The sequence below is a fragment of the Asparagus officinalis genome, chromosome 10, assembly GCF_001876935.1.
Source record: "Asparagus officinalis chromosome 10, Aspof.V1, whole genome shotgun sequence".
In the NCBI taxonomy this organism is placed as follows: Eukaryota; Viridiplantae; Streptophyta; class Magnoliopsida; order Asparagales; family Asparagaceae; genus Asparagus; species Asparagus officinalis.
The window spans coordinates 2829541-2842050 of NC_033803.1; the positions used below are offsets into that span (position 1 = coordinate 2829541).

Consider the following 12510-nt stretch of genomic DNA (forward strand, 5'->3'; position numbering starts at 1 on the left):
ACCTCCTCCTGCTCAAGCTCATCATCTACCTGATTTCCCACTTGAACACGACTAGAACCTGGTTGGTCTTTCGGTTCTATCTCAATAACTTGGGACTCGGGAGTCCCGACAGTATCAACACCACCATCTTTGGGCACCCTAGCAATCATGAACTTCTCATCAATGGTAACGTCCCTGCTGACACGAACTTCGAATCTTCTGTACACCAAAGGCGGTAGCCTTTTACGCCCTTTGCATACCCCAAGAAAATTGCCTTCTTGGCCCTCGCGTCAAGCTTTCCCTCGTTGACGTGATAGTAGGCGGTACATCCGAAAATCCGGAGCCTCTCATAATCTGCATGCTCCCCTGACCACACCCGATAGGGTGTATCACCGTCCAATGTTGAATGTGGAGATCGATTCACTATATAGCAAGCTGTAGCAATCGATTCTGCCCACCATTCTTTGCCCAAACCAGCATATGATCGCATACTCACTGTTTTTTTCCGTAGTGTTCGGTTCAGTCTTTCCGCGACCCCATTCTGCTGTGGTGTAGATCTAACTGTCCAGTGTCTAGCAATCCCTTCCTGATCACAGAACTCCTTGAAAGCACCTCAGTCTTTCCGCGACCCCATTCTGCTGTGGTGTAGATCTAACTGTCCAGTGTCTAGCAATCCCTTCCTGATCACAGAACTCCTTGAAAGCACCGTCTGTATACTTTGTACAGTTATCAGATCTCAGTGTCTTCAATTTCTTGCCCGTCCTGTTCTCAACCATCGCCTTCCACTTCTTGAATGTCTCAAATACCTCATTCTTATGCTTCAGGAAATAAACCCAAGCATATCTTGAATGATCATCTATGAATGAGACAAAATATCTGGAACCACCCTTGGAAGTTGTCGAAGCCGGACCCCAAACATCCGTGTGCACATAATCTAGTATCCCTCTGCTCTTGTGCTTGCTCCTCAGAAATTGAACCCTGTGCGCCTTTCCATACACACAGTCCTCGCAAAAATCCATGCAAGGCTTCTTCAGATTCTTCAGCAAACCCTCTTTACCAAGCAGATCCAGACCCTTCTCTGACATGTGCCCAAGCCGCCTATGCCATAACCGTGTGTGCTCACATGGGTCTCCACCACTTCCTTCAGCTCCAACTGCTGCATCTCCCGTCACCGTCGTACCCGAGAGAGTATATAGATTACCGTGACGAACACCCTTCATCACTGTTAAGGAACCCCGAACAACCCTCTTCACTCCGTTCTCTGTTACAATCTTGCAACCCCCGGAGTCCAAAGCACCGACTGAGATGAGATTCTTCCGCAAGCCGGGAACATGTCATACGTCCGTCAGGGTTCGAACCACTCCATCATGCATCTTGATTTTGATATTACCTAACCTCACCGTTTTACAAGCATGGTTGTTCCCCATCAATACGGTTCCACCATCAATGCTCCTGTAGGTAGTAAACCATTTCCTGTTTGGACACATGTGGTAAGAGCAACCAGAATCAAGAATCCACTTCCCGGAGGTATCCTCGCCATCCGTGACGATATAACATTCCTTATTGCTCCCATCCTCTGAAGCATAGCTCGCATCTTCCTTGCCTTCTCGTCTTTCAGTCTTGTTGTTGTTGTTCTTCCCACCTACTCTCTTGTTTGGACAGTCGACCTTGAAATGTCCAACTTCACCGCATTTGAAATACGCTCGTCCCGCAAGAGGTCTCGATTTCGATCTAGACTTTCCTCCCTTGCCTTTTCCTCGCTCATTGCCTCTTCCTCTGGCAAACAATCCCTGTGCTTGTTCTTTGCTACCACCAGTGGCCATATCACTAGTTGTAATTTTTCGAAGATCATCCGCTAGAAGCGCCGTTCTAGTCTCATCCATCGATAAACTGTCACCCACAAGCATCAGTGTTTGCACCAGATTCTCATAAGACTTCGGCAGAGATAGAAGTAGTAGAAGCGCTTGATCCTCGTCTTCCACTGTCACCTCAATGTCTTTCAAGTCCGATATGATCCTATCGAACTTATTGATGTACTCCCGGATTGACGAGCTCTCCTCCATCTTGCAAGTATACAATTTGGATTTTAAATAGATCCGGTTCGTTAGACTCTTCGTCATGAAGGTACTTTCCAACTTCAACCACACGCCCGTAGCCGTTTCCTCCCCGTCCACCAAGAAAGCTACATCCCTTTCAAGACAAAGGATAATCGACGCCCGTGCTTCCAGATCCAGCTCCTCCCAATCCTCATCAGACATATTTTTGTGCTTCTCTCTTCCAGCCAAAGCTTTGTGCAATTTTTGCGATATCAGCGAATTTTTTATCCGCATCCTCCAATAGGAAAAATCATTTTTCCCATTGAATTTTTCAATCTCGTATTTTCCAATTTTATTTGTTTTACTTATAGAAGCCATTTACCGCTTGTATTATGTCAATCCGCTTCTCTCAGAAATTTTTAACAATTTTTTGTGTTAGACCACACGATATTCAACCACCACCTCAGATCAGAAATTTTTACCACCTCCAGTCTGAATAAGGCTCTGATACCAATTGTTGGGGCGGAGTCACGCCCGTCGCCGCGTAAGCGATATCACCTGAGAGAGCCCTGGCTTTCGTTGTCACAAAAGCACAAGTCAACCTCTAAATTCTTGTTTCTCAAAGGAAACGAGAATAGATAATGAAATTCTTATTTCTCAAAGGAAACAAGAATCGAAAGTGATATATTTCATAAAAGTGAAATATACACTCTTCCTCTCATCAGTTCAAGGACTGAAATCTCGAGGGAACCTACAAGCTATGGCAACTCACAGATAAGATAAATACAAACACGAGATTTTTACGTGGTTCGGCAAACTAGCCTACGTCCACGGGAGGGGGTTTCACTATGGAAGAAAAATACCAAACTTATACAAGTTCTCTCTTCCTCTCTTTCTTTTCTCTCAAAAATACTCAACTTGAGATTTTTCCCACAATTTTCCCACACTTAAACACTTCACAACCACCTCCTATTTATAGGAGAAAACCCGAAGCAGTTTGGCGAGCTTTAGCGGCGGGAAAGGAAAAACTCGCGCGGGAAAGAAATTCGCGCGCGCAGGACGTCAAGCGGCGCACGAAAAACGAGCAAGCGGCGCGGGAGGACTTCCGCTCAAATCTCCGAAAATCCGGAGATGGGACATCACGAGCTCATGAGCTCGTCGTGGGCTGGAGAGGATAGGACACACCCACGTGGGTGTGTCCCCCAGTGTACACAGAGAGGATCGTAGATATGTGCAAACTTAATAGAGAAGGAGGTGAATCGCTGAAAGGAGGAAAAAGAACTCCTGTGAACTCCTGCAGCTAAACCAGCATTTCAGGATAAAAGGCTCTATTTCGTGTCTTAAATTAAGTCCCTCTAACCATTAGTCCTAAACTCCTAAGTTATGGTGAGGGTCGAGGATTATGGTTTTATATTAATTTTAACATGTCCCCGCAGGTTGTGCGTCCTTTTTATGGGCTGAACCCCGGCTTCACGCAGCATGTCAATTTTTGAAGAATATGCTTTAAATTCATGGCCGGTGGGATTTGAACCTGAGTTGCTTTCATTTTTTCCTAACATCCTCCTATACCCATTCTTGTCCACTCAATGAAAACAGGCTGCCAAAATATAGTTTGATTTAGTTAGGATATGAAATATGGATGGATTCACCAAATTAAAGGTAATAGAATCCTGCAAAAGTTGCTAGTAAAGAAAGGGGTAGATCAAAACAAATTTTAACTGAGGCTGCAAGGGAAGATAACGAAAACGTAACTCAGAAATTAGCCCTTAATATATAGGGTAATAACAAAAAAAATCATGCATCCAAACCAAGAAAACTGAAATAACAACATCAAGAAAGAGCAGAAGCTAACATCATACATCTCAGTAAATTTCAGTATCATGGATCTGCTCATCTCGCTCACAAAGAGGAGAACAGCAATGGAAAAACAGTAGAATCCAAAAGGTTCCTGCAGAGAGAATACCTCTGAAAGAAGGGCAACCACAACAGCAGAAATACAGGGGATCTCTTCAGAAAGCTGGAAAATAACACGGATCACAGTAAAGACCTGGAGATCCTTCAACTGCAAAATGAAAGAGAAACAATTTTCAATCTTTTTCACAAGAAAAGAAGTAACATGCACAAATTGTAGACTGGTTCCCCATTAACAGATGTCTATGTAGGCTTAAATCTAAATAGTAATGGTTTAGAATGTAAACTGATACAAACCTGAAAATGAATCTAGAGTTAAAGATAAAGACCTGAATGGGCAATGAAGCTACAAGTGTATCCACTGCAAGAATTATGTTCGGATCTCCACCCCATCTCAAGTCAATATCCATTATAATTTGACCTTCCTTAAGGCTCTGCACTCGAATACCTTGATAAAAGAGAACGAAGGCATATTAAATGTGTACCTAGAGTTTCATACGTATGGGATGCTAACTCTAACAAAAATTGTGAAAGGACACAAGTAGATAGCTTGGTATGTTTTCCTAGTTGACAAACACTGTCTTGACAAGAAAACAAAATTGAAGTAATAGAAAGGTCACCATGAAGATCCCATAATCACGAAAGCAGGAAATGGACATGCAAATAACCAATTGAAAAATTGCCAAGCAAAATTACAGTTAAGAGGAATTCTGTCACTCGATCTCGTTTGCTAAGCTAAAGTTGTAGAAATTATTTATTATTTAGCATTATTCGCTGCCATTAAGCTATCTAATCAAAATTTGAGATCAAATATACAGGAGCTAACTTGAACTGGACAGAACAATATGCTTGTACAGTACAAAATCCCGTATAATTGGTTGACAAAAGAGATGTCAAAAAGGGTATAAAATGACATGTTGCCTAGCTTTTCAGGTGAACATTTAGTAATCCATAACATCAATATCTATTCCATAAAATAGTTTCTCAAAAAAAAGTAATAAAATAAAATGAAACACAATAAGGATCATGAGATCTACAGAATCAAAATATCGATACATATATACCACTACAGTTTGTCTCACTCATATTCTTCAGCGTGGACTACAATCAAGAATAATTTCTACATGACCTGCTCGATGCATTAAGCAGCAATGATATCTACCTTGATGATACATGACAAATATTGTTCACAATGTTTCATTAAGACTGTTCTATATAATCTTAATTATGGAGCATGAAATTTGATAATGGTATCTAAAACCAAGGCCTGAAGAAGCAACAATGCTATATATATAACATCTGATTAGTTTATCATAAAGTATTCAAATTGTTATACAAAGGATGAGAGGAAGGAAAAATAACCAGCATAATGAAGGAAAAACGGTAATGCATATCTACAGGTAGGAAAGAAATACAGACCTTCAATCTTAGGTGATACATATCCGAGGGAGAGTTTGCTAAACTTAAGCGACGATATTCCAGGTGGACGATAATCTTCTAATATTGGCTCAACAGAGTCCTTAATGACCATTGACCCAGCCTGTGATCAAGCAAAGAAAAAGAAAATTTAGCATGGAACAGTTGGACACTGACAGCTAGATTACATGCATATATAGAACTTTTGGTATTCAACACATCAGGATTATCCCATTGATTTCTGGGACAATCAAACTCCAGACCTTCTATACATGATTACAAGCTGAAAGTTGTGAAAAAAAAAAAGAACGAAAATTTAGTTGCAAGAGAGCAAATTTGCATTAAACCTCTGAAGGCATTCTAGTTACACGGTCCCTCCTAAAAACTTATACACAACAGCAAATAAAGATAAAAATATCCTGAACAAAGGTGTGCGTCTTACTTCAGCAATGAAAGGCCATAGTTTGCTCAGTTGCTTATTCAACCACTTCACCTGCACAGAAATGGCGAAGAAGAAATGAAAGTAAAAATAATATCAAACAACAATGACACGTTTATCAAGACTCCTTTCTATTGGCCATGAAAACAGATAGAACAAAAGCAAAACGTGAACAGACAGATAAGCAGACACGAGGGTTTAGATGAGTAATTCATAAGTATCTAACTTGGCTCAATGGTATGCTGACGTATAAAACAAGAGAAGCGTGATGTATTGAACTCAGCCTCAACTGGACCTGAGCATGTTTTAACCCTGAACTCAAAACTGTGTTATGCATAATGTTCCGCAAAATCTGCCTTTGTTTCCAAGTTACCCATGCTCAACCAAAGTCATCGGAATGTACAATGTCATTATTGATATACTTACGCAGTTAAAATCAGATAGCCTATCTATTATTGAGCTCTTTCTATGTATCAACACATGATTTTGTTTTTACCCTCAAACAACCCATCAATATGTACACGATGCATAGCCGCAGTCGTGAATTTGGCCAAATAAACGGACAACTAAACAACTAAGAGAAGAATCAACCTGTTCGAATGCAGGAAAAGATATCCACTCAGGATAATTGTCACCGCAGAGTTTCTTCAGATCCTCTCGGTTAAGAGAAGACAGGAGCTTTACGTCGACAGCCTGCAAAAGAGGGAGGCAGCCTACCATCATTTTCAGCAGAAATACTTATACGGAAGTCCATGACAGTTATATATATTCTTGTAATGCGCCAATGACACCAAGCATTCACTATTCCAATCGATAAAATGAACATTTTCATGTGACAACATTAACACGTTCGAGCACAAGATAGACTAGCAGCAGGCCATTAGGTGCAAGTTCAAGATTGATGATCTTTTACATTTGTACGTAGCTGTTTTTTTTTTCCCTGCTTAACAAATATGGGACCCACAAGTTTGGAATCCCAGTTTTTTTTATCAAATTTTTACACTGTTTGTTTCGCATTTTTAGTGTTGTCACGTTGCGATCCGCAGATCCGCAGAAATCATGCTGATTTCAGCAGCCACATTGTGAACCACAAAAATCATGCGAGAACAAACACTGCATTTGATATAGATGGGGCCCACAAGTTTGGAAAAACACAGTTTTATGGAAATACACTGTTTGTTTCGCATATTTTTTTTTCACGCTAGTGTCGTCACATTGTGATCCGCATGCTGATTTCAGATGTGCAACCAAACAAAAACTCAGTTGATTTTGTCCTCCATATGCAAACAATTCTCCCTTACGTGCAACAAAATCCTTTGAACATGCAACCCACAAGCCAAACTGCCTCCAATTCTTTTGTGAGATTTAATTCCAATAATTCCATGACAATTATAAATCTAAATTGAAAGAAAAATCCGACCCAAAAAAAAAAAACCCCCCCATGATACCTTGCTGACGCGCTTGGTGCTTCGATGCATCATCATGCGGCTCCATCCGGCGATGAGCGCGATTCCCAACATCACCCCCATAACCATCCCCGACACAAAACCCATCGCCTATCGAAACCCTGGCGCACGAATCTCGAAGACCGACAAAGCGAGAAGATGTTATCGAATGGGCCCCGGTCTCCCGTCGCTATCTCATTTGTTTTTTTTGTTTTTTTTTTTTTTTTTTCAGATCGACGATGACAACGAAAGGCGGAGGAGGAGAGGGAACGGTGCCGGTTTTGGAAGGAAGGGTGTGGGGCCCACCAACCCGAGAGTCTCGGTGTATGCATAACCACTTCAGTACCTTAAAAATTTTCGGCTGAATTGCACTAAAATACCTTATGATTCGCTAATTTAGCACCCGTATGTATGAACTCAGCTTGTTTTTTTAGAGCATTTATATACCGTGAGTTATTTAAAAATTAGCACTTTAGTAACTTCTGCTGTACAAACATGAAACAATAAATTAAACAAATATTGAGAATAAAAAGCTCTAAAAATTAATATGTGAATGTTATATTGGAACTTTCACTTGAAAATTACTATGTTTGAATAACATAGGGTACTAAATTGCTAAATTTAACCAACTCCGGGTATATTAATGCTCTAAATAATGAATGAGGGTATATAATTGCTAATGAGTGAAACATAAGGTATTTTAGTGCAATATAGCCTAAATTTTCAGTACCTTGCACTTCAATACCTCATGCTATGAAGATGTGAGAATTTTCTCTTTAATTTTTCATTGAGACACTCGCAGGTCAATTTCAGAATCATTTAAATGGTAATTAGAAACGTTATTTTCGCTTAGTCCCTTCAAGCGTTAAATATTTTGAAAGTAGTACCTCAAATCATTTAAATTGCTATAAATTTCTCAAATTACATGTTGTTTCAAAATTAGTGACTTAGATTATTGAAATTTCTGGTGGGTCCACTAATTCTAATAAATTATTTCAAATTAAATAATTTTAACCATCAGTAATAGGAATAGCAAGATGTAAGCATTTGGGTGACCTATAACAACTTCACTGATTTGAGGCACTACTTTCAAAATATTACAGCTGCAAGTGATTAATTATTAGTAATATAGTAAGGGTTTTTCTATAGAATGCCCATGGGCACTCTATAAGAAAGGAGAGAGATAGAGAGAAGTGAATTGCCCATGAGCCCTTCTGATTTGCACTAAATTCTATGAGCAATTCAATTCTCTCTCTCTCTCTCCTCTCTTATAGAGTGCCCATGGGCACTCTATAGAAAAACCCATATAGTAAAACCCCAAATACTTTCAATATATTAAAGATTCACAGACTAATGTGGTAAAATCTCAATGCGATTAATTATTCTTGTCTAGTGTCATCAAATTCAACCCAATCACAATTAATTTCCGTGCAAAAAAATTTAAGACTTTTCATGGGCTATAACTTACGTTTTTTGATTTTTTTTATCATTTCGAACCAATTGCATGTTGGATTTAATCTAATAAATCTATTTGTGGGCACATATGATTAATCAATGTGTATTGCTATCTTTCAGGATAACCCACTAAAGTGATCAATTAAGTTGGGTTAATTTGGTATTTAAATAAGTCATGGGGTTATATGTGCAGATACCAGGTTGTAATTGTAATTTATTGAGGGGCTAAATTACAAAAGTACAACATCTATAAATAAGGGGTTATGGTCCCTAACCTAGGGTTACATTCTCTAATTCTCTACACCCCCATCTAGCTAGAGAAATTCGGATTTAGAGAAACCCTAAGGTTAGAATATCCAAAACCCATCTCAAGGTTCATCCATGGATTCAGGTATAAGCTTCCGCTCTCTTTTGATTTTGTTAATCTCTTTGAATTAATCATGGCTATATGGTTTTAGATCTCAAGTTTTAAGATGTAGATCTAACAAGTGGTATCAGAGCCACCTTGATTAATTCTTAGGGATTTAAGTTTTATTGGGTTTTTGATCTTAAATCTCTGGTTAAAGATTCAATTTTTTTTGGGTTCGGATGAACAGTAAATTTTTTGGGTTCGGATGAACAGTAAAAAATTTTTGTTCGGATGAACAGCAACGAATTTTTTTTTGGATGAACAGTAACTTTTTGGAATTTTTTGGATTTTTCTTTGATTTTTCCTTCAATTTTTTCCAATTCTGGATCTGTTTTGAAAATAAAAATCAAAGATTTTTTGTGTTTGACGGCGGCGGTTTCAATTTGAAACCCTAAGGGTTCATGGCGAAAATTAAGGAGGTGGTTACCTCAAACGAACCTCGCGTTCGTTCAATTTTAACCGAGCTTCGCGCTCAACGAACCTCGCGTTCGTTCTAAGGTGAACCTCGCGTTCAACTCAGGTGAGCGTCAAGCTCAATTTTAACGAACCTCGCGTTCGTTCTAAGGTGAACCTCGCGTTCAACTCAGGTGAGCGTCAAGCTCAATTTCAACGAACCTCGCGTTTGTTCTAAGGTGAACCTCGCGTTCAACTCAGGTGAGCGTCAAGCTCAATTTTAACGAACCTCGCGTTCGTTCTAAGGTGAACCTCGCGTTCAACTCAGGTGAGCGTCAAGCTCAATTTTAACGAACCTCGCGTTCGTTCTAAGGTGAACCTCGCGTTCAACTCAGGTGAGCGTCAAGCTCAATTTTTTAACGACCCTCGCGTTCGTTCTTCAGACGACCCTCGCGTTCGTACTTCAGACGAACCTCGCGTTCGTACTTCAGTCGAGCCTCGCGTTCGTACTTCAGACGAACCTCGCGTTCGTGCTTCAGTCGAGCCTCGCGTTCGAACTTCAGACGAACCTCGCGTTCGTACTTCAGACGAACCTCGCGTTCGTACTTCAGACGAACCTCGCGTTCGTACTTCAGACGAACCTCGCGTTCGTACTTCAGACGAACCTCGCGTTCGTACTTCAGACGAACCTCGCGTTCGTACTTCAGACGAACCTCGCGTTCGTACTTCAGACGAACCTCGCGTTCGTACTTCAGACGAACCTCGCGTTCGTACTTCAGACGAACCTCGCGTTCGTACTTCAGACGAACCTCGCGTTCGTACTTCAGACGAACCTCGCGTTCGTACTTCAGACGAACCTCGCGTTCGTACTTCAGACGAACCTCGCGTTCGTACTTCAGACGAACCTCGCGTTCGTACTTCAGACGAACCTCGCGTTCGTACTTCAGACGAACCTCGCGTTCGTACTTCAGACGAACCTCGCGTTCGTACTTCAGACGAACCTCGCGTTCGTACTTCAGACGAACCTCGCGTTCGTACTTCAGACGAACCTCGCGTTCGTACTTCAGACGAACCTCGCGTTCGTACTTCAGACGAACCTCGCGTTCGTACTTCAGACGAACCTCGCGTTCGTACTTCAGACGAACCTCGCGTTCGTACTTCAGACGAACCTCGCGTTCGTACTTCAGACGAACCTCGCGTTCGTACTTCAGACGAACCTCGCGTTCGTACTTCAGACGAACCTCGCGTTCGTACTTCAGACGAACCTCGCGTTCGTACTTCAGACGAACCTCGCGTTCGTACTTCAGACGAACCTCGCGTTCGTACTTCAGACGAACCTCGCGTTCGTACTTCAGACGAACCTCGCGTTCGTACTTCAGACGAACCTCGCGTTCGTACTTCAGACGAACCTCGCGTTCGTACTTCAGACGAACCTCGCGTTCGTACTTCAGACGAACCTCGCGTTCGTACTTCAGACGAACCTCGCGTTCGTACTTCAGACGAACCTCGCGTTCGTACTTCAGACGAACCTCGCGTTCGTACTTCAGACGAACCTCGCGTTCGTACTTCAGACGAACCTCGCGTTCGTACTTCAGACGAACCTCGCGTTCGTACTTCAGACGAACCTCGCGTTCGTACTTCAGACGAACCTCGCGTTCGTACTTCAGACGAACCTCGCGTTCGTACTTCAGACGAACCTCGCGTTCGTACTTCAGACGAACCTCGCGTTCGTACTTCAGACGAACCTCGCGTTCGTACTTCAGACGAACCTCGCGTTCGTACTTCAGACGAACCTCGCGTTCGTACTTCAGACGAACCTCGCGTTCGTACTTCAGACGAACCTCGCGTTCGTACTTCAGACGAACCTCGCGTTCGTACTTCAGACGAACCTCGCGTTCGTACTTCAGACGAACCTCGCGTTCGTACTTCAGACGAACCTCGCGTTCGTACTTCAGACGAACCTCGCGTTCGTACTTCAGACGAACCTCGCGTTCGTACTTCAGACGAACCTCGCGTTCGTACTTCAGACGAACCTCGCGTTCGTACTTCAGACGAACCTCGCGTTCGTACTTCAGACGAACCTCGCGTTCGTACTTCAGACGAACCTCGCGTTCGTACTTCAGACGAACCTCGCGTTCGTACTTCAGACGAACCTCGCGTTCGTACTTCAGACGAACCTCGCGTTCGTACTTCAGACGAACCTCGCGTTCGTACTTCAGACGAACCTCGCGTTCGTACTTCAGACGAACCTCGCGTTCGTACTTCAGACGAACCTCGCGTTCGTACTTCAGACGAACCTCGCGTTCGTACTTCAGACGAACCTCGCGTTCGTACTTCAGACGAACCTCGCGTTCGTACTTCAGACGAACCTCGCGTTCGTACTTCAGACGAACCTCGCGTTCGTACTTCAGACGAACCTCGCGTTCGTACTTCAGACGAACCTCGCGTTCGTACTTCAGACGAACCTCGCGTTCGTACTTCAGACGAACCTCGCGTTCGTACTTCAGACGAACCTCGCGTTCGTACTTCAGACGAACCTCGCGTTCGTACTTCAGACGAACCTCGCGTTCGTACTTCAGACGAACCTCGCGTTCGTACTTCAGACGAACCTCGCGTTCGTACTTCAGACGAACCTCGCGTTCGTACTTCAGACGAACCTCGCGTTCGTACTTCAGACGAACCTCGCGTTCGTACTTCAGACGAACCTCGCGTTCGTACTTCAGACGAACCTCGCGTTCGTACTTCAGACGAACCTCGCGTTCGTACTTCAGACGAACCTCGCGTTCGTACTTCAGACGAACCTCGCGTTCGTACTTCAGACGAACCTCGCGTTCGTACTTCAGACGAACCTCGCGTTCGTACTTCAGACGAACCTCGCGTTCGTACTTCAGACGAACCTCGCGTTCGTACTTCAGACGAACCTCGCGTTCGTACTTCAGACGAACCTCGCGTTCGTACTTCAGACGAACCTCGCGTTCGTACTTCAGACGAACCTCGCGTTCGTACTTCAGACGAACCTCGCGTTCG

The 12510-nt window shown here is 42.7% G+C and overlaps 1 protein-coding gene across 1 annotated transcript in view; it reads right to left on the reverse strand.

Annotated features, from left to right (window-relative positions):
• LOC109825683 (synaptotagmin-5-like) overlaps positions 1–7466 on the reverse strand; it is a 14263-nt gene extending 6797 nt beyond the window's left edge. Inside the window, exons 1-6 of the mRNA XM_020392552.1 lie at positions 7230–7466; positions 6373–6474; positions 5785–5835; positions 5346–5466; positions 4256–4374; positions 3979–4077 (exon numbers count right to left, since the gene is read on the reverse strand). Coding sequence (XP_020248141.1) covers positions 3979–4077; positions 4256–4374; positions 5346–5466; positions 5785–5835; positions 6373–6474; positions 7230–7334 — 597 coding nt within the window. The 5' untranslated portion in view covers positions 7335–7466. The remainder of the gene's footprint in view (positions 1–3978; positions 4078–4255; positions 4375–5345; positions 5467–5784; positions 5836–6372; positions 6475–7229) is intronic.